General features: G+C 40.5%; 1 protein-coding gene across 1 annotated transcript in view; it reads left to right on the forward strand.

Moving 5' to 3' along the window:
• Positions 1-27065, forward strand: part of plxna2 (plexin A2) — a 265758-nt gene that overhangs the window by 128825 nt on the left and 109868 nt on the right. Inside the window, exons 5-7 of the mRNA XM_061735348.1 lie at positions 3557-3657; positions 19268-19391; positions 22778-22931. Coding sequence (XP_061591332.1) covers positions 3557-3657; positions 19268-19391; positions 22778-22931 — 379 coding nt within the window. The remainder of the gene's footprint in view (positions 1-3556; positions 3658-19267; positions 19392-22777; positions 22932-27065) is intronic.

Raw genomic sequence — 27065 nt, forward strand, 5'->3', positions numbered from 1 at the left:
GACGTGTCACATGGAAAAAAAGCAATACGGGTGCATAGTGCACGTCTTTCTCTGCATCAGCTTAACAGAAATCAGTCATTGTTTGATTTTGAAGAGGTGTGAACTGCACCATAACTGCATATTAATATTAATAACAGGAATCAATCATGTTTAAAAGGTCTTTGTTTAACCTACTGTTTGTGATTTCTTTGATATTGACATCTCGCAGAGATTCTTTTAGTTGGTCCAAGTGCTCTGAGGCAACATGTTCTCCTTTTGTTAACTCCTCTGTCAGTAAAACCTTGTGAGCTTGTCAAAAACTTGGCTGTTATTGTAGATGCTGATCTTAACTTCCAGAAACACATAGCTAATGTCTCCAGGAACTGCCTTCTATCATCTCAGAAATATATCTAAAGTAAGATGCTTTCTGTCACAAAGCTGGTTCATGCCTTTATCACCAGTAGATTAGATTATTGCAATGCACTTTTTGCAGGACTGAGAAAGCAAGTGTAACATAAACTCCAGCTTATTCAAAATGCTGCAGCCAGAATTCTAACCAAAACCAAGAGGTATGAACACATAACTCCTGTTTTATCCTCTTTGCACTGGCTCCCTGTTAAACAAAGAGTAGATTTTAAAGTACTTCTTATTAGGGCCCGAGCACCTACAGTGCGAAGGCCCTCTATTGTATCTGTAGGAGTTCTCGTTGTTTTTATTTTTCCAACGAAATGAGGGCCTTTTTTCCCCCTAAACGTGCCCCAAAAGTCACCAATTTTGCACACAAGCCAGGCCTGGTGATAAATTTGATATTTAATGGTTTGCATTAATGGGTGTGGACTAATGGCCCAACAGCGCCCCCTAGAAAACTTTGTGCCTCAAGCTGCGAAGACGCGCATTACTTTTCTCAAAAGTGGCGACGATAAACGCCAAAAAGCACGCCGCCTTCATCTGATTGGTCCATATTTGATAGTTCCTACTTTCTGCCATAACTTTTAAATGGTTTGACATAAAGAGTCATGGGTGGTGTCTAGGGTTGCACGGTATACCGGTACCAGTATAGTACCGCGGTACTAGAGTTTTGAAAACGGTACTATACCAGCATTTAAAAACAAACGGTACTTTTATATATTTTTTCTATGCAAACGAATTGGTAAATTGGAGCCTGTCTCTTTAAGCACGGCGAGCTCAGAGAGTGTGACGTAGTTGCAGAAGCAGAGCCGCCTCCCCCTCCCACTCGCATGCGGAGGAGGAGAGAGAAACGAGAAGTCGCGTGTTAGACAGACAGAGCGGCTTGAAATAAAGTTGAAATAAATAGAGATGGCAGCTGCAGAAAAGCCCGTACTTGTGGACAAAATGGGGGCCCGAAGTATGGTGTGGAAATATTTCGGGTTCAAACCGAGCGATATGGGCGAGCCACTGAACCAGACGCACCGCAGTGCGAGCGCTGCTACAAAGTGAGTCTCGCAAAAGGAGGCAACACTTCAAACTTGTCCAAACGTTTAAAGGACAACCACGCGGACTTGTTCCAAGACTTCAGTCAAGAACGACAGCTGATAACTTTGTTCACCAGTTCACTGCACTGTCATGTCATGAAAAAAGTACAGAGCCTCTCCCAGCCCGTAGTAAACCTACAGCAGCCTACATACACAGTTAAAACATGTCCATGGTTAATAAATGCAATTTTTAAAATATAAAAAAAAAACACATTATTAAAATATTTAAATACATTCCACAGACTAGAATATAACTTAAATATATTTTTGTATATTTTAATATTATTTAATGTTTAATATATATTATAAACCATTAAGGCAATTAATTATTATTATATTGAAACACACTTTGGTAAAACATTCCATTAGCCTACAATATCTCAGAAAATTAGAATATTGTGATAAAGTTCCTTATTTTCTGTAATGCAATTTTAAAAAAAAACTAAAATGTCATACATTCTGGATTCATTACAAATCAACTGAAATATTTCAAGCCTTTTATTATTTTAATATTGCTGATTATAGTTTACAGTTTAAGATTAGATTCCCAGAATATATTTGAGTTTTCTTAAGCTGTAAGCCATGATCAGCAATATCAAAATAATAAAAGGCTTGCAATATTTCAGTTGATTTGTAGTGAATCCAGAATGTATGACATTTTTGTTTTTGTAATTGCATTACAGAAAATAAAGAACTTTATCACAATATTCAAATTTTCTGAGACAGTCCTGTAGATGATAGAATGAGCCTCAATTTATTTTTCTAGTTATGCCCATTTAATGTTTCATGTGGCCTATAGTTTCAAAACACAAACCTTTTGAACAATGAGAACAAGTAAAATAAAGGAATGGCATTTAAATTAAAATGACCATGTTAATTAAAATACTGTACCCCCTCCCTCCCCCAATTACAGAAGTCTAGTGCTCCTGGCAGTATCTGTGTATTCCAGCATCAAGCTGTGCATCTGAACGTGTCTTCAGCACATCTGGGAATATCTGCAGTCCAAGGCGTTCTAGACTGACCGAGGAAAATGTAGACATTCTTGTTTTCTTGGCTAAGAACCTGAAAAATGAAAAACAGTGATAGCCCGCCAGCCACCCTAGGAGGAGTTTTTGCTGTTACAGTATTTTATTTAACATGGTGACTTTAATTTGAATGGCATTGCTTTATTTAACTTGTTCTCACTGTTCTAAAGGTTTGAAATTTTTAATATACCATGCCAATTATTTATTTTATTCATTGTTGTTATTGTTCACAAAGTCTGCTTTAAAATAAAGGAAAATATTGACATTTGAGAGTGTTCCACCTTTTTACAAAAAGTATCGAAAAGTATCGAAAAGTATCGAAATAGATATTGGTATCGGTATCGAAACAGAAATTTGGTATCGTGACAACCCTAGTGGTGTCATCGGACTCAGTTTTGTGTCCTTGAACATAATTGGTGCAAATTTGCCCCGCCCCTTCTTCTGATTGGTCGATATTTGATAGATCCTTTTTTCTGACATATTTTTGAATGGTTTGACATAAAGAGTCATGGGTGGTGTCATGGGACTTAGTTTTGAGTCCTTGATCTTTATGGGTGACAATTTCACACGTGAGGGCCCGTTCATCGCTGCTTGCAGCTTTAATTGTTTTTAAATCTATGAAAGGCTTAGCTCCCTCCTACATGGTTGACATGCTGAATACATACCGGACAGATCCCTGAGATCATCAAATAAGAGTCTTCTCATCATACCTAGAACTTACACTAGATCTGCTCACGGTGCTTTCAGTCACTACTACACTCTCTGGAGTTCCTTGCTGCAGGAACTAAGATCTGCTCCAACAGCCCTCCTTCAAAAGCAGACTAAAAACTTACCTTTTTGCACAGGAGTTTGACTTAACTCTATATGATTGGCTGAGTGATAGCACTTTTGTTATAATGGAATTATTGTTGTTTTTCTCTTGACGTCCTTCTGTCTGTTTCTGGTATTGTAACCCTGTAATTTTGTTTGTTTGTTTATGTATTTCAGCACATTGAGCCCATGCTCGTCGTGTGTAATGTGCCATATAAATAAATTTGCCTTTCCTTGTTGTACTTGCAGGTCACCCAGGTTCCCATCGAGTCGTGTGAGCAGTATGGGACGTGCGGAGAGTGTCTCAGTTCTGGAGACCCCCACTGCGGCTGGTGTGTCCTGCACAACATGTGAGTGTCCCTTCATCACCATCATAGCTGCTTGGCTTCTTTACCCAAAGATCTTGGTTAATATCTCCCAAAATGAACCAATTAAAGAGGCATGCACACTGTTTTTCTTCTAAAATACCGCAGTCAGTAATTACTGCCCTATTCTGAAAGTACCTGATATTTACAGGAAATACCGCTCACTCTGTCCTCCAGACCAAAGAGAAGCATTTTTTTTCCAACAACCTCTCATGCATGCAACAGTCATGTACCATTTTGGTTGTGTCTTTTGTTTATTTAATGTTTTTGCTTTAAATGTGGAGAAACTGGAAGATGAGAAAGTTTAAGGATATTTAACTTTCACTGTAAGAATAAGCTCAGAGGCCATGAGTGACACCTGCTGGGCTGAACGATTACTGCAAGAGAACTTACTTCCAGAAAACAAGATAGAAGGGTTTTTTTCTGGGAGGGGGGGGGGGGGGGGGGGGGGGTCTTTTTTTCTTTTAAAAGGAAAAACACTATGAGCTGCAGAGAGGAGTTTATATTTACTGTATATTCTGGATGTGCCATTCATTGTGATGTTTATCTGTAAAATGGAATCGATAGAACAGCATTTGGGTGAAATGAGGGAGAAGGGAACAAAAGATGAACACAACTCATTACCAGGAACGCTGAAGGACTGTCTGCTCCGTCTCTCTCGCCCTCTTTTGTCTCTTAAGTACACAGGGTCTGTCATCAGCCCTTCCTTTTTTTTTTTTGTTTTTTTTTTTTTTGGGATACTGCATCTTGAATCTTCACTTCAGGACAGCTCCCTAAATGCAGATTTGTATCTAAAGGTTTAGCTGAATATTTGTGTGTGTCAAAGCAGCGCTGCAATTATCATTATCGTGATGGCGGCCCCAGCAGAGTGCACTTAAAGTAATTCACATCACTCCAAAGCCGGGACAGGACAAATAATTGCCTAGTGACAAGGTAATTCAGCATGTTGGGAGGGGGCATGGGGGGGGTGGAGGATACTAAAGCTCTGTATGTGCTGCAGTCTGCGTGCCTTTACACAGGGATCATTTACCACAACATGAGCCTCCGTGCTTGGCTGTTAATCACACGCTTTTGTGTAGGTGTGTTGGCGACTGGCACAGTTCAGGTTGGTGGGAATCTGAATCCACACTTTGTAATAGAAATTAGACCTGAATAGTGAATGGGATTTGGTCAAAGCAGCTGTGAAGCAGAAACATCTGTTTACTGTGTGTGCATGGGTCGTTTTTTTTTTTGTTTTTTTTTCTTTCTCCCCTTCATTGTTTTGTTTTGTGTGTGTGTGTACATGTACAAACACATGTGTGGACTGTACTGTGGGGAGGAAAGGTCAGCACCCTGATTTACGTTAGATCAGCCATCTGTTCGCTCAGTACCAGGAACCTTTGTGCCACCTGTCTCTGGTCCTAATCCCCCTTTCTCCGTCCTGACCCTGCACCCAGCGTGGTAGGAGCCCTGTCAGCTCCGGCTGAGTTACTGCACAGAGAGAATAAAGCGGGAAGAGGAACTGGTAGCTCTTCTCTCTGCTGCTCTCGTTGGCTTCCATACGGAAACACAGAGATCTGAAGGAGTTACCATGTCTGTAACACTCATATTCTTCAGGTATCATGTGGAAATGCCTGAAAAATGTATATAAACTATTGTTTTTCTTAAGAAAAGAATGAAAAGTTCCTGTATTTGGCCAAGGTGGGAGAGTTTAAGCAGACAGATGTCAGAATGACCTACCTCTCTATCAGTCTAGCAGCTGAGAATGAACATTTTAACTGAAAGAGAAAATGTGGGGAAAAGAAAAAAGAAACCTCATTAAAACAGGAATCCCAAAAAGCAAATGCCAACCTGTGTGCAATGCAAAGCACTCCTGATTGCTCAGTTTATTACGTCTAGTCAAGTCTCTGCAGAATGGAGAGGCGCATAAGCTTGAATTTCAGAAACGTGCGCACGGTTTTAATGGAAAAGACACAAAGAGATTTAGATAACTGTATAATTGACTAATAAAACACAAAATATAGCCTTGACCTCTATCAATGAGCCGACCTTGGTAGTGAGTGTTTCTTTGTCTGTAAAAATGTGAAGGGAACTTGAGCCAGTGTGACATCAGAATAAACAGCTGGGGTTTCTCTGCCATTATAAGACAAATACAAATAAATACATAAAAAAAAACATATGCAGTGACACATCTGGTTGTTGTTTCTGGCTGTGTGTTGTGAACACCGCAACAGTGGAACAGATAGTTCTTAGAGATCCTGATTCTGTTGCTCAGGGCTGCTAGCCTGGAGGACCAGCCTCCAGCTCGCTTTCTTCTTTTTCTTTTAGTTTCTACAACAGAGTCCAGCATCTCGTTACTTTTTAAGACTTCAAAGTCCATTCTCCGTTCATATGGTTTTTACTATATTTATTGTAGCAGTTATCGCAACTGTATTTGGACAATTTAGCAGCAACACGTAACAAATGCGGAGGTACTCTCACGTGCTGGCTTACCAAGCATGAATGCGTTACTGAAGCAACGGCGACTACGGTGGTTAGGACATGTCTCACGTATGGCGGATGGCCGTATCCCAAAGGATGTACTCTTTGGTGAGCTGAAAAACGGAAAGCGGAGGCTGGGTAGGCCAAATCTCCGGTATAAAGATGTCTGCAAGAAGGATCTGACTGTAGTACCGAACCACAGTGAATGGCAGAGGCTGGCAGCAAATCGTGAGGCATGGAGAGACACAGTGAAAGAGGCTATGGTAGCGGATGACACCAGACTTGCACAGAAACAAGCGTCAAAGCGCCAACACCGTTATGCTCCAAGTCAAAGTGAAGAATACAAGTGTGATCTGTGTGGACGGATCTGTGCTTCACGAATAGGCCTACACAGCCACAAACGGTCAAGGAAGTGCACTGGCAAGTATCCATAGTCGATAAACGACTGACGGAGGCCGACGATTTGGACAATAAACTGTAGGGCAATAAAAGTAATAATGAGTCGTGTGAACCAAAATGTGTTTACTTATCATCAGAGTTGCGTGAGTATACAATGTAACCGAGAACAGAATCAGAAATCTGTCAAACTCTGCTGGAGAAGAGCAGCTGCCTCCTCCTCCTCGTGATGAGCTCCCCACATCCCTGCCGCCCCAAAATTACATTTCCTGACAAGCACGCTGCCATCCACAGCTGCCGTCACCACCACTTCCTTCAGCTCCCTTTGCCTCTATATTTTTTTTCCTGTTCTCCAACATCCATCCCACAGCCATTGTTGATTTTATGAAATTATATTTCCCCATTTTCCAATTTTCTTCCCCCCCTTGAAACCCGCTCTCAGCGTGTAAACCGCATCCTCTCTCAGCTCTGATACCGCTCCCTGTTCCACCGTCTTTCACCCGTTTACAGTGTTCCCCCCCTGGAATCGGCTGTTCCACACATAAACACCCCTCTCTTTGATCAGCATCCTGATTCCTCATGCAGCTGCCATCGACCCCCCATCCTTCCAAACCTTCTGTCCCTCACTCCTTTGCTTTATGTTTTTTGCAATTTGCGATTGTTGAAGTGCTGCATCATAAGGTGGCTAATTAGGAACATACCGTAGAAGAATATTAGTTGGTTGTTTTTTTTGTTTTTTTTTTAGATATGTGAGGTGGAGAGAAAAGAGGCTGACCGAAAGTGGCATCTCTGTTTTCCCTGTCTTTCTTAATTCAGTGTGGTTTGATGCTCCAATGTCCTATAATTACCAGCAGCTGCTCGGCCTCTAGTGGATGTGTGAAGGCTGAGAGAGGAGGAAAAGAATGGGGAGAGAATGCAAGAGGCAAGAGAGTGTTTGATGCTGCGCACTCACTGTCCCACAAAAGTGAGCAGAATTTTGATTACAGCTCAGAGTGAGCTCATCATCTCCAGCTCTCTTCAGTCGCCGTCCTGTGAATGGCTAGTTCAGCTTTTCGTCTGACCACAGTCCAAAAACACGGACTGATGCTTTCCCCCTCTCTCCCCTCGCGTGCATCTCCTCACTGTTGGATTAGCTGTCTAATCATGCCCCAAAAGAAGCTTTTCCATCTCAGAATGTCCCACATCTCTGTTCCGCCGCTCCATCCTCTCAACTCACCCCCGTACTGTGGCAGAGGACGAGTGGTTTTGTTCAGATTTGTCAGGATTAGTCACAAGTCGGACTTCTCTCCACGAGTGATCCGGTGCCAAGGTCAGCAGATAACCAGAGTGGCAAGTTTCTATAAGTAATCACACAGTGCGTGATGATCTGTTGTTGTTATGCAATATGTGCATGAGAAATTGTGTTCAGTGTGTTTTTGGTAGTTTATTGTGAAGACGACAGCTTAGAGCTATTTGTGTAACAGGCGAGTCAGCGTTTGTGGGATCCATAGTAACGTATCTCTGCCACACTGATACTGTATTGTAGTACTGTATACCGTCAGACTGTGGCGGGATCGCTCAGATCTGTTTCAGAAAGAGCTCACCTGGCATATTATCCCACTTTTCACAAATCAGTGCTATCAGTTCAAATGATGTCAATGGTTGGCTCGGCATCCTGTTTAGAGGATATTTAGGGCATTGCTGGCTAAGGACTATTTTTGTAATACAAAGAAAAAAAACGGTAAAGCTATGACTCATCCATGTTCTATATCTGCTTCAGTTCTATTCAGGTGAGGTAGATCAGGTAGAGGTTTCCCCAACCGTCACCGGGTGAAAGGCGGGGTAAACCCGAACCGTTCAGCAGCCTATCGGAGGGCCAGACCGGGACACATGAAATAATCCACAACCACCTCACTCCCATGAGCAGTTTAAAAGGACCACTTAGGCTAACTTGCAAGTATCTGGGCACACAAGAGCAAACCCACGTAGTAGGAGAACTTACAAACTCCATACAGAGAATCTCCAGCTGGAACCTTCTAGATGAGCCGTTATGTTTCAGTTCAATTTACATTTTTTCCAAATTTCCAGGGCTAAGTTTGAAAAGTTTAATTAGTGGACTAAGGTCCTATCCAGGCATCCCATCGCGTAGATCTGCTCCCCATGGGACCCGGATACACTTTAGGTGTGCATGTAATAAATGAATGAATGAATGCATGAATGAATGAATGAATGAATGAATGAATGAATGAATGAATGAATGAATGAATGAATGAATGAATGAATGAATGAACATGAGGATTCCACAAAAAATAGCTTTTCTGCACAAAAACTATGTAAACAATTCTGCAAGATAAATTAAAATGAATGAATGAATGAATGAATGAATGAATGAATGAATGAATGAATGAACATGAGTATTCCACAAAAAATAGGTATTCTTCACAAAAACAATGTAAACAATCCTGCAAGATAAATGAAAATGAATGAATGAATGGATGAATGAATGAATGAATGAATGAATGAATGAATGAATGAATGAATGAATGAACATGAGTATTCCACAAAAAATAGGTATTGTGCACAAAAACAATGTAAACAATTCTGCAAGATAAATGAAAATGAATGAATGAATGAATGAATGAATGAATGAATGAATGAATGAATGAATGAATGAATGAACATGAGTATTCCACAAAAATAAGTATTCTGCACAAAACAATGTAAACAATCCTGCAAGATAAACGAAAATGAATGAATGAATGAATGAATGAATGAATGAATGAATGAATGAATGAATGAATGAATGAATGAACATGGGGATTCCACAAAAAATAGGTATTGTGCACAAAAAACATGTAAACAATTCTGCAACATGACTGTAATTTATTGAAGATGTGAAAGGAGAGACTCTCCTGTGATGCCAGTCACATCATCCTCTCATCCTCCTGAGCAGCTGTCAGCAGTGAAGTCCTCTGTCCTCTACCACCTCTGCTACATCACCCATTCATCCATGTTCCTGCCCTGTAGGTGTTGCTGTTGAAGCGTGTTATGTACAATTCCAGTAATGAGTATTCTAGAGAAGAGGAAAAACATTATTTAAATGATAATGAGATGTGTCAGAATTAAGAATTATGTTTTCAAAGCGCTTCTAACGGACTTTATGCATGCCGAAACAGGAAGCTGGGATTTTATTTTAATTAATTTCATTTTTTTGTATGTAACCACATCTGTGTGGATTTCCCTATGTGTATTTAAAGTGGCGTGTTTGTCATTATGCTGGAGTACAAACGATGTGAAACAACGGATATAAAATCCCCCCCTAATTTACCATTGGCAGCAACAATTAGCTCAGCGGTGAAAATGGCTGCTTTAGTTCATTGTAAATGCCAGTCTGTGTGTATAATGGCCAACTTATCAGTTACAGTCTCAGTTAGCAGTCAGACTGAGCCGCCATCCATCTTTACAATTTTCCCTAATGAGATATTGATCACAAACATGCCGGTCTATCAATATTTTCATGGATTCCTTGTACATAGAGCAAGTGTCCTGTATCATTATGTAAAATATATGTGGTTAGAAAACATATTCAGTTAATGACCATAAAAAACCCAGTGAGTCTGTATTCACTGCTTACTTACTGATGTTCTTTTTTAGATGCTTCCATCCATGGACTTCGTTATCGGACTTTGTTCCCCTTTCTCCCTTTATGTTTCTGCTTAGCCGACGCAATAAAAGCTGCCGCTTGATGCAGAGTACTGAGCAATGGTCTCTTAATAAATCTTTTTTTTTTTATCTTTATCTCTCCCTCTCCACTCTCAAACCTTTACTTAGTATTTATAATAGACTGTCACTCCACATTTATGCAAACACATGTGTCTGTATATGTGAATTAAATTTAATATGGGATTATATAAACTGACAGTCACAAGAGGAGGTTTAGCCCATTATTATCCAAGTTAAAGACCGGGTGAGAGATGATGGAAAAACCTGAGATTATATTGAATTAAATCCAATTCTGCCTGTGATTTTGGCAAGGCAAGGCAAGTTTATTTGTATAGCACAATTCAACACAAGGTAATTCAAAGTGCTTTACATCAACATTAAAAGCGGCAAGAAACAATTAAACAGTGAATAAAAAGTAAAAAGTAAGGCAGTAGAGTACAGCAGGTACATCCTATTCTTACAATGGCAAGAATTACATTTCTATACGGCCAAAACGTACAAATACCGGGTCAAATACAGTATTACAAAAGTAATCTGTAACAATTCGTACAGTGAATTAAACCAATTTGACAATTCTATGCCACAACGCCTGTTTCCCGGTCTTATTTCACACAACTGACGAGAATTACGTTTCTATACGGTCAAAACGTACAAATACCGGGTCAAGAGGAGGTTTAGCCCATTATTATCCAAGAAAAACCAGTGGGTCAATGAGATTATATTGAATTAAATCCTATTCTGCCTGTGATTTTGTAACATAATGGGTTGTCGTTTAAAGTACAATCATTTTTAGACACTCATCAAATATACAATCTACCTAATCTTCTCTGAATATCTTGTACAGCTGTTCCCCACGCCAGTCTCTCTTTCCTGCCCCACAGCATCTCTGTTTTGCTCTTATCTTCTTCTCTGTGTAGCGTGGTCCATCTTTTGTGAGGAAAGGAAGATGTTTTGGTTTCTAAATGCTCTCCCTCAGTTCTTTCCTTCTGTTTTTAAACACGACACTCAGCGAGGGTGGCAATCAAGCCAGGCCTTCACTCTTTCATTGAGGTCTTTAGTCTTAAGGGAAGAGAAGGAGGAGGGATAGAAAAACAGAATTATGTACCTGTCTGTCCTTTCCGTTCAAGGCTATGATGTGTGTCCATGATTTTGCATGCAAACGTGTGTATATTTGTGTGGAGGGACTGCATGTTATTATCCAAATTTAATTGTCGGTATGCTTTGTGTCTTCGCCATGGTTTTTTTTCGAGGTTGTGTGTCAAGGTGTTTGAGTATTTGTGCAGGACTGCGCGTACTTATTCAGTGTGTCTGTGTTTGTGTCAAACCTTGGCAGGGGAGAGACGAGAGTGTAATTTCCTTTCATAAGCAGCGGAATAAGATACAAGCATTTGTGGAATATACGCCAAGGCCTCTTTCATGCTTACCCTTGGCGTTTCCCCGTGTAGAAAGTGCTTTTGGATGCATGTATTTCTACATACAGTATTGCTCTCTTCAAAGTGATTTAGAGAATATATATACTCTGTTTGGGTTTTGTTTGCATGTTAGCTTTCATTCTCTGGAGAGGAGAGGTAGATGTCAGACCAGAGCAATAAAGGCTAGGCAAGTTTATTTGTATAGCACAATTCAACACAAGGTAATTCAAAGTGCTTTACGTCAACATTAAAAGTGGCAAGACACAATTAAACAGTAAATAACAAATAAAATGAAATACAATGATAAGAAAAGAGGTAAAATGATAGAAGGCACAAGTTGTTAAAAAGTAAGGGCAGTAGATATACAGTCAAAACGTATAAAGACCGGGTCAAATACAGTATTACAAAAGTAATCTGTAACAATTCGAATGGTGAATTAAACCAATTTGACAATTCTATGCCACAATGCCTGTTTCCAGGTCTTATTTCACACAACTGACGAGAATTACGTTTCTATACGGTCAAAACGTACAAAGACCGGGTCAAATCCAGTATTACAAAAGTAATCTGTGCCGATTCGTGCGGTGAATCAGACAGATTTGACAATTCTACGTCACAATGCCTGCATTCAGGGCTTATCCATAACTTGTGCGCGTTTTTCAAAAAGTATTTAATTTAAGAGTACACTTAAATAACAAATAAAATGAAATAAAATGATAAGAAAAGAGGTAAAATGATAAAAAGCACAAGTTGTTAGAAACTAAGGGCCGTAGAGTACAGCAGGGAAGTATTTAATTAAAGAGTATGCTTCAGTAAACAGTAAATAAAGGAAGTGGGAGCAGCTTCTCCGGCACCATGGACAGCTCCTGAGCCCATCTGTGTAGAATGTAGTGCAGACTAAGCACTAAGCATAAAAACTAAGCATTTTCATACAAAATTACATTATGCTTGTGGTGGTTTGAGTGTGTCTTATGTTGGCAGTGAGGGTGGCATGTAGTTACGATGATTTTGGCATTTTATATTGCATGATACTTCTTGTTCATTTACTAGCATCTGGGCAGTCAATTTTCACTTACCAAGCAGCACATCCATGGATGATTATAACCCACAGAACTAGGGGATATAATATCCCACCATCTGTTATGTGTTTGGCACGTTTGTCCTGTTCCAGGCTCCTATTATGTGATACTTTAATTCTCATCAAAGTTTATTATCTATTGATAATTTTGTATGTCATCAACCTCATGAAAATTAGCAAGTATGGCTAAATTTAGTACATTTACACGGTAGACTGAAGTACTCATATCAGTGAGTGTGCACTCGTCCCTTCTTTAAACAAACAAACATCCTGCTTGTCTCTGAACAGACTCTTGTTAGATATTCAGCTGCCAAATGGACTCAGTCATTATTGTCATGTAATGCCAGACAATCTCCCTATCTGCACTTGAAACACAGATGAGTGACTGTCAAGTGCAGAGAGTAGATAATGTCCGCATGAAAGGTTGTTACATTTGTTTTGGAAGGAAAATAAAATCCACAAAACTATTTAGCAATGTATTGCATGTGTTTTTTGTAGGAGAGACTAAGAGAGGGAGACAGGAGTCTGAGTCAGGGCTTTGTGTTGGAAATTTAAAAAAGTATATCATATATCAATTATTTAGATATTATGTGTATACAAAATGTATATGAAAAAGTTGGGCTGATATACACAAACAAAAAAAAACAACAACAAAAACACCATTATTCTTATGTGTGCTTGAGTTGTCTATTTTCAGACATGAACCCTTCATTTTTTTTCTATTCAGCTTCATTTTTGGTCACACATCCGTTTTGCTTTTCAGTCCCTCCAACATATTCTAAATAAAAGGTTGTACCAAGGAGCCTTTTACCACTCTTAATGTTTCCAGCTGTCCTCAAAACCTCTTCACAGACACCAAAGTTACCAACAATGAAGTGATTCATTGATTATTTTGCGTCAGCAGATTTCTTAAGGTGTGTAACAGTGTAAGATTATCATAGTGGCATTTTTCATTTCAAAATGACGCAAATACGTTACAACTGCAGGCAGGCCAGTCGCGTACCATCTTTGTCTTCATACATTCTTCATTATGTGCAGAATGGGGTTTTAGAATATCTTTTGGTAAGTGCTTCAACATCCCAGGACAACGTGTTCGTTTTGAAGGCACCATGTTTTACTCAGAGATCTCAAAGAACTTTTCTTTGTTAATCCTATCATCACAGACGTGTAAATGATCTTTCCAAAGGGCACTGAAATAATTTGATACAGTACCATCGCAGCCTGGCTTGTTGCTGATTGTTCTTTTCATCTTTGGTCCATGTCTTCCAAAGAGGAACTGTCAATTTTGTCTTAAATCTATGTTGTTGTGCTTAACAAAGGTTTCCCAGGGTAATCCCATACCCATGTGATTATATCAGCTATTGATATGATATTGATATGTTGATTTGAATTGAATTGAATGCATTTTATTGTCATTATACTGTACGATGCACAACTAAATTGTAGAGCTTCTCCTGTGCTCCTGTATGTCAACGGTTCTTGATGCGGTGCCATCTGTGGGATCAGAGTTCTTTAGGTGTCCAATACGCTTGCAGCATAAAACTTTATACACTGAAATCCCTTCATATTCTTTGAACTATTTTTTGGTATTATGCACTATAGAAAGGGATGTATCCGGTAGGGCTGCAACGATTCCTCGATTCCTCGAGTACCTCGAGTAAGTTTGTCAAGCCGGTTGCTGGCTCAGACAAACATTTGACAGACAGACATCTTTCCTCTTCACTCCCGTTGTAAAAACTGGGTTTTACATCACTTTATTTCCAATGAATGTACCAAAAAAAATCAACGGCAAGTAAATATAAATAAAAAGGAACACTTCGGGTACCGTGTAGTGAGTTTAAAAAACAGTGGTTTTCGGTGAAAAGGGGGTCTTTTGATTAGTTTGGTTAATAGCACGTGGAAGGGTTGAACTGCGAGTGCAGCCGTCCACATAGCTTTATCCAAAGCATCCTAATTTACCGTTGGCTTTGGGATGAAATGTATTCCTGTGATTCTCTCTGGGTAATGGGTGTCACTTTTACAAGTGCCTTGAACACACCTCTAACCATTTTAAGATTACTAAACACTTTTGCGGTTGTAGCTATGGGTTGTAGCTGCTGCTGAGCCGACTTTGTTTTGGTAGTACAGATCAGTAGTACAGACCTATTTTATTTATTTGTATTTAATTTTATGTCTCAGGAAATGTTAAATTTGAAGTAATTGCATTTATTTTTACTGGGAAAATTAAACAAACTTTACTAGTTTGCATAATATGTAATTAAGTGTCAATTATTCTTATAAAGGATACAAATTGATTGTTTCCATTAAGTGATCCGTCTTGCTTTCTATTATACATTTGAAATTAGGCTTTAATTAAGCAAAAGTACGTTTTATCTGATCACTCGATTAATCAATGGAATGTTCGATAGAATAATCAATTACCAAAATATTCGATAGCTGCAGCCCTAGTATCCAGATGCAGCCTTGTAACTTCTTAGAGGAGAACTGCTTTTAAACATTTTTCAATAAGACTTAAAGTATTTTTCTCCCCTGGCTATCTTTGCATTTCAAGAGCTCAGTCTTTTATACGTAGATGTTGATTTTGTACCAAATGATCATTAAAATGAATTGCTGACATCACATATTTTCACATCGTCATCTTTTTCCTTTAAGCTCCTAGTGGCACTAAACTCCCCCTTACCGGCTTTCTTCAGCATCTGTTGTAGGTCCTAAATGCAAAATGGAGGAAACAAAGTCAAAGTAAATATAAGAGTTACTTTTCTTTTTCTTTTTTGTTTTAAAATCTTCCACACTAAGCCAACTTTCTTTGTATTTGTGGTTGAATTTGAGTAACTGTTCACTTGTCTCAGGGCCAACGGAGGTATTAATGCTGTGTGGGAAACAGTGAGTGACAGGCCGTGGCCAAGGCGAGGAAGATAAGAGAGTCTCCAGGAGTGGGTGGGAGGGTGGGAGGGTCGGCGGGGGGGAATATGAAGAAGACACGATTTTAGTCAACACTCTGTTGAATGCTCTTCAGCTAATGAGAGAGGCAAGGGGTCAGCGTCTAACTACACAAAGATAATGACCGTCTCCTGAAACCATGGTAACAGCAGCCATCCTGCATGCCTCCCACTCTACCGTCTCACCCCCTTGCTATGCTTTCATCGTCCTTCACCTCACAAAAATTAATTTATTCAAAATGCATTTTTAAATAAACAACATCACAGTGACAAAAAGAAATCAGTGCAGAGCTTTCTGTCACTTATTACCTGCCCAGGTTGTGCTGGTGTAGCCCTACATGCATAAAACATGACGCTGTGAGCCACACCTGAAAGCACATTAAGTATAATTTTCTGTTCCCATTGTGGATGTAAAAAAAAAAAGTGTCAAATTGCAGACGGAGTAACATCTTGCGTAAGAAAGGTGTACTAATTCCAACTTGTTAAAGAGCATGCAAAAAGTGAGAGAGACATTCAGAAAATGGAGCAAGTTTCTCTTTCTCTCCATAGTGAGAACGGAGGAGGGAAGGCATTAATAAGAAAGCATTATGTAAAGCTTAGAAATACATACATACAAGGAAGATGTCACATTATCATAATGATCTATCCTGTGTGTCTGTGTGAGTGTGAGAGAGAGAGAGGGAGAATGTGGGAGCTTTCGGGTTGCCTGCTCCTCTTCACATGAATCTGCACGGCTTGAACTGTTGACAGCATGATTACACACAGCGGCTACGTATTAAGATGTAGCCCAAAGTCTGTCTGTGTGAGAGTATGTTGTTAAGAGGCATGATACTGCCACACAAATGTTCACACGCTCAAATACACCCACAATGGCACATTAGCACCACGGACAGCAGCTGACCCGTCAGCGTCCAATTAGAGCTGCAGCGGCCACTCGGATAGTTAGAGCAGCAGTGAGAGAGCAGGGCTGGATAAAGATAGAGATAGAGAGCCTTTGGTGTGACAGGGTGGAGGGAACACTCAGCTTTAATGGGAAGTGGGAGGTAGACTTTTAATGAGAGATGTGGCCAATGTCGTTGGTGCTCCATACCCCGTGTGACCATCAAGATCTCTTCTGAGTAAAGCACCTTGTAGTTTGCACTAGTTAAATCTCCAGAGTTATGCGTTGATTGGTGTATATAATCTGGGAGTGTAATGCTTTTCATTAAAGTTTCAGAGAGTAGTAATGTGATGCATTCTGTTAACCTCCCACAGAGGTGGGAGCACTCATTTCTGCAGTTTAGTGGAAAGCCGTCACTGTTTTTATCGAGGCAACAAAATGGAGTTTATAACATCTGTGAAGCCACTTCCTACATCCTAAATCACAATCAGAATCAGCTTTATTGGCCAAGTTTGAACATTGCCCGACAAGGAATTTGACTCTGGTTATTTCGCTCTCTGTACCTAGATTTAAAAAGTAGCAAGCAGTCAATAAACAAATGTGGCACTTATTAACAGATATACAATTAAAAAAGTGAAAAGTGCAGCAGCATGAGGTAGACATGGTAATGACGGCTCTTAATAACATATATCCAATTTTTAAAAGTGAAAGGTGAAAGAATGACGTAGATATATGATTGTTGGAAGGTGCCTTGTTACAGCATATGATAGTGTTATTATAATTACTGTTATTATTGCACGGTGGTTGATTACTCTGAGACTCTATGAGTGATGAGAGTTCATCAGAGCAACAGCTTGGGGGAAGAAACTCTCTGAGTCTGGAGGTTTTGGCGTACAGAGCTCTGTAGCTCCGTCCAGAGGGCAGGAGTTCAACCAGACCTGGTCCTGGGTGTGAGGGGTCTGGTCCTGGTCCTGGTCCTGGTCCTGGTCCTGGTCCTGGGTGTGAGGCGTCTGCAGAGATGCTACCTAGGGCTGGGCGATTTTGGACAAAAATAAAATCCCGATTTTTTTCTCTGAAAACCCCGATTTTCGATTTCGATTTTTTTGGTAAAACTACAAAAGACAATGGAATAAATTGTTTCAAATATTTTATCTTTATTTTTAAAGAAAAATAGCAAACAAATGTCCCTATTGGGAATGAAGTGCAATTGAAAGATACTGTAAATCCTCCTTGAGTTTAGTAAAGTGACAACATTTACAATTTTCTTGACCAAACAAAGATGACTAGACGAGCTCTGTCTGTAATGCAGCCAGCTGCAAAAAAGGAAAATCCATTTTCCGATTTTCCTTTTTTAACATCGATTTTGATTAATAAATCCGATTTAGATTTAAAATCGATTAATCGCACAGCCCTAATGCTACCTGCCCGTTTCCTGGTCCTGGACCGGTCCAGGTCGTGGATAGATGGGAGGTTAGTCCCAGTTATCCTCTCTGCAGACCTGATTGTCCGTTGCAGTCTGTGCCTGTCCAGTTCGGTGCCACATGATACTGTTGGCAAGAATCTCACGTGGTGGAAGATTCTGTCATCCACCTGCTGCAGCATGCTCACTCTCACCAAGATGGTGGTGGTGACACTGTTAGGATTATTGATTTTTCCAGTACCTTCAGTACAATCCAGCCTCTTGTGCTGAGTGAAAAGCTGCTCAAAATGGGTGTCAGCATATCTGCTGCCTCCTGGGTTGCTAACGATCCGTCAGATAAGGTTCAGCGTATGTGACTGGGCAGCTTCCTGTCTGATGCCGTGATCAGTAATGCTTGAGCACCACGGGGGACTGTCCTGTCTCCATTCCTGTTCACTTTATTGTACTTTTAGTTCAACTCTGAGTCCAGGCCACCTGCACAATTTCTCTGATAACTCTGCAGTAGCATGCTGTATCAGAGATGGGAGGGAGTTAGACTATAGGGAACTTGTAAACTTAAAGGAGCATGAGGCTCCTTTTAAGAAATGAGACTCTCTAGCGCCACCCTTCGCCACAACAGCCGTGGGGGTACTGCAGCCAACAGTGAAGCCGGCACGGGAGAACAGGGAGAATGTGCATGACGTCACATCCGCAGGACAGCGCGGGAAATTGGGGCCCAGAATTGCAGCACATTTTGCAGCACACAGCCTGTTCAAGGCATGGGAGAGATACGCTAGAGGGCTCATTGTTTTTGGTTTGGAACACTTCATCTGACATTATTACTAGAAAATTTAAAACATATACAAATTTTTTTCATAAATCCTGCCTCAATCCTGCCTCATGCTCCTTTAATACATAAGTAGGAATCATCCTCTAAAGTCACTGATATCAAGGAAATGACTTCAAGCGGAAGAGATCTCTGGCCAAGCCCTCTGATATGAGGGTTACAGATGTTTAGCAGTGGAAGTGCATAGATAAATGCCATTATGTAAAGCACTTTGAACTTTCTTGTACATGAAATGTGTTAAACAAATAAACTTGCCTTGCTTAATTTCAATTATTCATCGTATGACTATGACGTCACCTCTTTTTATGTTTTATGACTCATGCAAACTTACATTCTCTTTCCTGTTTTTACTAACTAGTTTGATTTCTTTTCTCAGTTCTGTTGAATTGCGTTTTTTTTTTATCAGAAAGAGAATATTAAAAATATAGACGGAATAAAGATAAATGTTAATTTTCGTCTTTGTTCTTGTCCTTTCTGACCAGATGCTCTCAGAAGAATCGATGTGAGCGCGCCAACGAGCCGTATCGTTTCGCCGCTTCTCTCAACCAGTGTGTGAAGGCCGCCGTCTACCCAGACAGCATCGCCGTGTCAGAGCCAAGCGTACCTGTAAGTTTATTCACACTCTGCCGCAAAATACTGTATCTGCGACTGCAAGCCCTACTTATCAAAGAAAACATAGCTCCCACCGTACGTCCATATTTCCTACCCACATAACAGAGGCAGTGGTTGAAATGAACCCTCATAGCAGTTCACCAGGTCTTGATTGTGGTTGATACATAAACATTAGATGGAAGGGGTTGTAAGAGCTTTGTGTGGGTGTCGAGGCATAAGCTCACTTGCAGTCAATATGTGTGCCAAGACATGTTTGTGTGTGAGGGTGTGTAGGTGTTAAAGTTGTCAAAGTGCAGTGCAGCACACTGCGTTATTTCCACATGAACTGAGTGAAAGCTGGCAGAGATCATGCAGGAGGAGGCTCTGCCCGTCTATGTTCTGATGATCGCACTTTATCTACAGTACACACACTGACGTGTTCTTTGGCTTTGCCTCCCCGCATCAGCAGTGTTGCCTTATTCTCATCTTTTACTCTTTTCTGAATTTCTTCAAGTTGATTTGGACTGTTTCTCTAGAAATCTACTGATAAATGTCTACTGGAAATATGTTTAGCATTCTTTTTTACGTGTGGTTCACAGCAAATACAGTGGACTCAGAAACTTTATTCCTAGAATTGGTCCATTATGGATATTCAATAGATTTCTCAGAATTTTTGTCCATGTTCAGAAAGTTCTCTGAGGCTATGAAGCTGATTATGGACTCGTGAATCAATCCAGGTTTTTTAGACTCTAGCTACGAGCATATTCGCATAATAGGGTCGCTGGTGGCCAGAGGTGCAAACATAGATCCAAAGCTGCTCATTTCTCACGAGGAGAAGTAACTGTAATCTCCACAAATATCACACATTTAGAAATACACTGCCTGTCTAAAATAAAAAAAGGGCCCAACCCGATTTAACTAATCAAAGAGGTAAGAACCTCTCACGCAAATTGATGCAGGGATCACGTCAAATAGCAACCAGGTCAAAACAAGCAAGTCCAGTGATTGTGGCTGGAAGATGTTTCTCTGTTTCACAAGTGAAGTTATTGGTCTGCAGGAAGCAAATGAGAGTTTTGATGTAACTACTAAACTTGGGTTTAAAAACCTGGAAGTGTCACGCCTTCTGTCAGGCTGGTATGGTGAGGACCCAGATGCAGGAGAGAGAGAGTGGGAGGCCAGAGGCAGGAGTTCTAAAAAAAAACAAGGATTTATCAACAAAAAGGCAAGAACCAAAAACAAAGCGCTGCTCAGCAGGATCAAAACTCACAGGAACAGGGATAAAAAAACTAGAGCAAATGGAGCACATGGAGGGAAGCACAGTACGGAACCACAAGGAGCAAGGGAATAACAAGAGCAGATATACACAGGGGATAACGAGATATAACGAGACACAGGTGCAGACAATCAGGGCAGATGGGACACAGGCGGGGCAAAACAGAAACTCAAAGACTGGGGGGAAGTCTCAAACCCGGACAGGAAGTTTTTAACTTTATTTATTTAAGTCGTAAGAACTGGCATATAAAGAAAGTAAGACTTGTATACATTCAGTTTTGAAAGTCAACCCATGGTTTTGTGACTAAACAGCTCAGTGAGGTTGAGCTTCTGCAGCCGGTTTGGTAAGAAAACGTGCCAACTTTAGCCGACCCACTGCCTGTATTAGATTAAGACATGAATAAGAGGTTCTTCTTATTGTGCCAGTCACACAGGTGCACGGTCACCTGGCTTCCCCCCGGTGTCCACTTCCCAAACAAGCAGTTTATTACGTGTTAGCAATTAACGCTGACTTCCACGTAAGCCGTTCCTGCAACCGGCTCTTCTGATTAAACTATTTCCAGATCAAATTCCAGAGGCGCCTTTCTTTATCTCCATGACAACACAGCTTCCACAGGAGGGCAGCTGGACAGATTAAAAAAGAAAAACAAGCAGAGAGGGAGAAAAAAAAAATCACCCAAACTAAATATCATTCACCAATTAGCTTGGTTGCTGCCAAGCTGCAAAAAAACACCCACCAGCATCATCATCAGGGAAGACAGGAGGACAAAAAGAGCAACAACTAAATACTCCGAGGCATTTCTGTCTGTCTCTGTGTGTTTTTGGGAGTGAGAATGTGTGCAACAGCAAATTTTGAGTGTTTATCCGTATCCGTGTGCCTAACAATGACGAGAGCTAATTAATGTGAGAGGTTACACGGGGAATTCTCAATTGAACAAAAGACATTGATTACTATGATTGCTGTAATCAAGGTTCTCTCTGAAACCTTTGAGCACGGCAACACAAACACGGTGAAAGTAAAGTAAAACAGGGGGGGGACAAGAGGTCCTCAGCAGGAAAAGGAGAAGTCACCACGTCCTCTGGATGGGGATGAGAGCGAGCCGGCTAACGAGGGAGGCAGCGTCGTCCGCCGCCGAGACAGCCAGCATCTCTTGAAAGGCCTGCAGTTAAGCTGCTCGGCTGCCTCGCCTGTCCCAGCAGCCCTGCGGTGTTTAGCGAGAGGCAGATAAAACAAAGAAAAACTTCAAACGACGTGGCCCAAAAATAACAGCTAATGGAACAAGGCTGTGAAATGCCATGGTGATAATTATCCAGACTGCCTCTCTTGGCTGGAGAGCCAGATCACACACCCCGCGCAGGATACGTTTATTTATAGACGCGGCAGCTGAATGGCCCGGCCCCAGTGTCACCGCTCTCCAGAGGATGACTTCACATGCCTGCAAGTGCAAGTGCAAGTGCAAGTGCAAGTGCATGTGCATGGTGTATGTCACATATACATACAGTATGCTGGAAGTTGAATTTTATTATCCATATGGTGGTTTATTTTTCACTACTTCTGCACCAGGGAAAGAGGAAAGAAGCAATATCATTTTCAAAGTGGCTGTTCTTTTTTATATTTCTTTTTTTTTTTTCTTATTTATTCATGCAGCTTATATCTGTCCCTGCCCCTTGAAGTGCAAGGAGACGAATCTCACTGTGGGATCTAAATTCAGCCTTATTTCCTTATTACATTTGGTTTTTAAGTGAGAGGAGCAATTCATGGCAAAGCACACAGATAGCGTTGACAAAAGCACTATTATTTCTTTCTTTAACTCTGCTTAGAGGTTGCAGTTTGTTCTTTGACTGTCAACTCTTCCCAAAGATGTGATTGCTAATGTTAGTTATTGGAGATGAAGGTGTGCGGGAGTTTTTTTTGTTAAATTTGGCTGCAGCTTTCCTCCTCCGACGCATTTTTCTGCAAATCCGGCGTGCAAAAAGTTTTCCACTTCAGTTATTGGAATTTAAAAGCTTTTTTGCCTATTTTGTGAATAATCATCAATTCAGAAAACAAACGGTTTGTTTTCCCATTTCTTTGTGATGTTTGCAAGATTGCTGACGAAAGGTTATCTTGTGCCTTGTACCACATGCAGCTGCTGGTGAAGGTCAACAATGTTCCAGACCTTTCTGCAGGCATCACCTGCTCCTTCGGCAACCTGACGGAGGTGGAGGGGCAAGTGAGTGGCAACCAGATCCTCTGCATCTCCCCTGCTGCCAAGGATGTCCCGCTCATCCCCACAGACCAAGGTAAAAAACCAAGTCACAAGACGGACTCGTCTACAGTAGCCTGTTGAATCTGAATGGAAGAATGCTTTGCTTTACTTTACAAAAAAAAAATAAAAAAGGAAGAGGTACAGAGGGTTTGCATTGACGTCACTTCCCCGCTGGACCAGCCCCCTTACTCTCACTGAGTGGCAAAACATCAGCAAAAACAGCTGCAACTAGTGGAGAAGACGGGATAACAGCTGATTATCTGCTTAAATTAAAGGCAGTTGGACTTGACAGTGACCCGTACAGTTACCCCAAGAACCAGTGGTCCATGGACATTAATATTTGGTACAGTTACCAAGAACCAGTGGTCCATGGACATTAATATTTGGCCACGAATCAATTTTCCTGATATTTATATGTACTTAATTTCTACGTTGGGGAAATACACGAAGCAAAGCTTGAAGGCTTACAAAAGTCTTGACACTTGGTCCGACTTCAAGGCAGGATTTGTTGGTGAAATTAAAGTGATGAGGACACTGAACTTTATGATTTGACCGTTTAACGTTAGCTACCCAACAATCCAACATTACCTGATACAAAATGGGAACCACAAATCCACGTTTCGGTGTCTGGAATCCAGTTATTTCTGTGAATTGCAGCGATCCATTTGTTTCTCTTAAGCTTATTTTTCTGCAGTCTGTAAAACGATAACTCCGATTTCTTGCAAAATCTATGAGTACAGTCGATCGCACAACAGCTCTTTCCCATTTTAGATGTTTTCCAGTTGCTCAAACTGAAAGTTTACGTTGCCACTCAGTCTTTCTGACACTCAGTCTTTCTGACACTCAGTCTTTCTGACACTCAGTGGGCATAACCCGCCGTGAAGTCGCATCTGTGACGTCATGTGCATTCCCTCTAAAACCGTACCTGTTAGTGAAAACAAAACATACAATGTGGTGTGAGCCTTTAGACTTGTTCACATAGCCTTTGTCCCATCCAGTTTACCCCCCCCCCCCCCCCCCCCCCCCCCCACCTTATTACTTGTCCAGCACTGCGTTAAAACACACACACTCACGCTCATCTTAAACGACCCCCATGGTTTAATCGGTCACCGTCTGTCTAACGAACGCCTATGGATTCAGGATCGGTTGTCTTGTGGGGAAGTGTGCCACAAACAAGACTGGGCCACATTAGAAGTGATGAAAGATCCGGCTGAGATCCAGTGACCCGGGGTCTACCTGCAGGAGACCACATCACCGCTAATACGAGCTGCTCTCACATCTGAGTTCAGTTAAAGGATGATTAGAGGAGCGGTCATTCGACAGTTCTATAGATAGAAACTCAGGAATAAACGCTGCTTTTACTTGGACTTGAATGTTTTACAGCAAAGTTTCAAAGATCAAATTGACCATAATTGTCACAACTGCCAAGTCAAAGAAGCACGGAAGCAATACGAAACAGTTTAGTGTGAATAAATCTATGCTAATAACCCCCTTTATACTATTCACGTGTATCTCGTGACCTTTCAGGCGTTCCGTCGGGACGGATCTCACACAACATAAATAGGGTACACGAGCTTTGGGATCCTATTTGTTTGCAAACATATACCACATATCATTATGAATCCCCTCGTTTAACAATAAATGTCCCCTGTTTGCACGCCAAGATGGCTGCAGGGTGACAAAGTAAACACACTGAATAATATATCGTATGCAGCGTGTGGAAATCACTGTGTGTTTTAGAGGGTTTGGTAATCCTTCCTCCTGTGAGTAAATGACAGTCCTGTTTGCTCAGATCCCCCGCTGAGGGTGCTGCATCGCACGCTAATATAAATGTTCTTCCTCAGGTAAATGTCAACCAATCCTCCCTTTAAGCCCTGCGCTTTATCCAACAAGCCATCATCCATCTGTTTACACCTCTGTCTTTACTCTCCATCCACTCTTTGGAGGGCGATTCCTAGTGACCTCGTCCGCCCGCCGCAACTTTAACGGCTCTTTCTAGTCGTTGCACATTATCATTTATTGCGGAGAGGTCAGGAACTAAGGTGGCGTCAAAAGAAAGGGACGGGAGAAGAGAAAATTAGAAAAATGTGTAGAAGAGTGCACAATAAAGAACGGAGCAGAAATTAGGATACAATTTTGCAAAGTGGCTGAAGGAGGGGTCAGGATGAAACTGTAAGGAAACCAGACTCATTAAAGATAATAGCTGGCCCCTTTCCACTGAGGAAACGGCTTCTAACGGAGGCTTTGTGCAGACAAGTCCCTTCTTGTCAGGTCCTGGGAGACTGGGAGAGTGTTACAGGTCTGTAGGAGCCTGCTTCTTACACTGGTGGGAAACAAAGCCGGTTCCCGACAGGTGCTGCAGAGGTGCATGTGCTGAGGGTCAATCAAACCTCCCACACGCTGAGAATCAGCTGAAACACATACACATGTATAGGCAAGGCAAGGCAAGTTTATTTATATAGCACAATTCAACACAAGGTGATTCAAAGTGCTTTACATCGACGTTAAAAGCGGCAAGACATAATTAGACAGTAAATAGCAAATAAAATGAAATAAAATTATGAGAAAAGAAGGTAAAATAATAATAATCTCGCACACACAAACACACACACGGAGGACAGATAAAAGGCTGTTTTTTACAGCACAACCACAACTCTGTCAAGTGAAATGCAGATTAGCTTTAATTGAATGAGTGGATAGAATAGAATAGAATGCCTTTATTGTCGTTATAATGATATGAGCTTAGGCAGCAGTTCCATAAAAGTGCACACATGTAAATACTACAGGTATGTAAAAAAAAAAAAAACATAATAAGGAATAACAGGAAATATATATATATATATATATATATATATATATATATATATATATAGACCCCTTTCCGTGTTTGTAAACAAGTATGACGTAGGCAAGCTGCGCGCGCATTGTTGCGGCAGAAAGACGGAGTTCATGACAGTTTACACCAGCCGATTGACGGAAAAAGATCGTGGAAATTACGTTACTAAACTAACTGTGGCGGATGGAAAGTAACTTCCTTCCCGGAGGAAGATATCACAAAGTGGCCCGATGTCCAATGGCCGGATATTCATCTGTATTTGGTTGAGAAACCAGTGTTTACACTCAGGAGAAGCTGCGACACTGTCAGCAGCTGTCACAGCTGAAGTTTGTAAAGAATTATGACAACTGAATGTATTGTATACACTAGACATTTTAAGTTATTTTATTATTTCATATTTATTTAATTTATCTTATTATTTTTGTTAATTTACCGTGTCCCCTTTGTTTCTTAATGAGTTTCATTAAGCATTGCCTTTGAATGAAAGCCATGTCATGTGTACCTTTGTCTGTGCTGGCTGAATTAAGTTGATAGTTATTTTAAAAAAAATTAAAAATTAAAAATTATATGAGCTTTATTGTCCATCCTGCATCTCACATTATCACCATTAATTTACAGAAACATATTCCCACTAATATGATAAAAAGAAAAACATTAAAAGGCATATAATGCAAAATACTGTTTTTTAAAACTTAGTTCATTATTTTTAGGTAAATTCATTATTTTTATTTGACGGTTTGTGGGGATTAATATATCTATAATATACCTGAGTTTGATATACAACACATATAGTGAATATATGTATATTTGTGCAGCATATTTACAGCTGTAGAAGTTGGATGTTTGTAGCTTTAAAAAGAGAAAATAATCAATACATTTACACAATCAGCAAGAAAAAACAAATAACTCTGGTAGTTTATTAGCAAAATTTTAATAGTCAAGTAAATCATTAATGGCTGATATTCAATTCATAGTCACAGCTCCAAATCACTGATGAGAAAATAAAAAAATGTCAAGACTTGATGTTGTTATTCAGAACCCTTATTTCTTAGATTTTTTCGGAACAACACTTTTGCTAAGGTTTGTGAGACTAGCACACACAATAACAATATCATCATTATTCCTCTGGGAATTGCAAAAAATGTATGTTCCTCAGGATTTCGATTTGTACACCCGTACACACAACAGCTGGTGGGCATGTTGTTCTTCTATAACGTTACTGCAACTCCAAAACGCAACTTAAGAAACAAATCTTCCCTCGCTCTATTCAAACTCATGCAACTTCTGCCGCTCTTCTGCCGCAACAATGCGCGCGCATCCTGTGATGACGTA

This window comes from Cololabis saira, chromosome 12 (genome assembly GCF_033807715.1).
Source record: "Cololabis saira isolate AMF1-May2022 chromosome 12, fColSai1.1, whole genome shotgun sequence".
Lineage (NCBI taxonomy): Eukaryota > Metazoa > Chordata > Actinopteri > Beloniformes > Belonidae > Cololabis > Cololabis saira.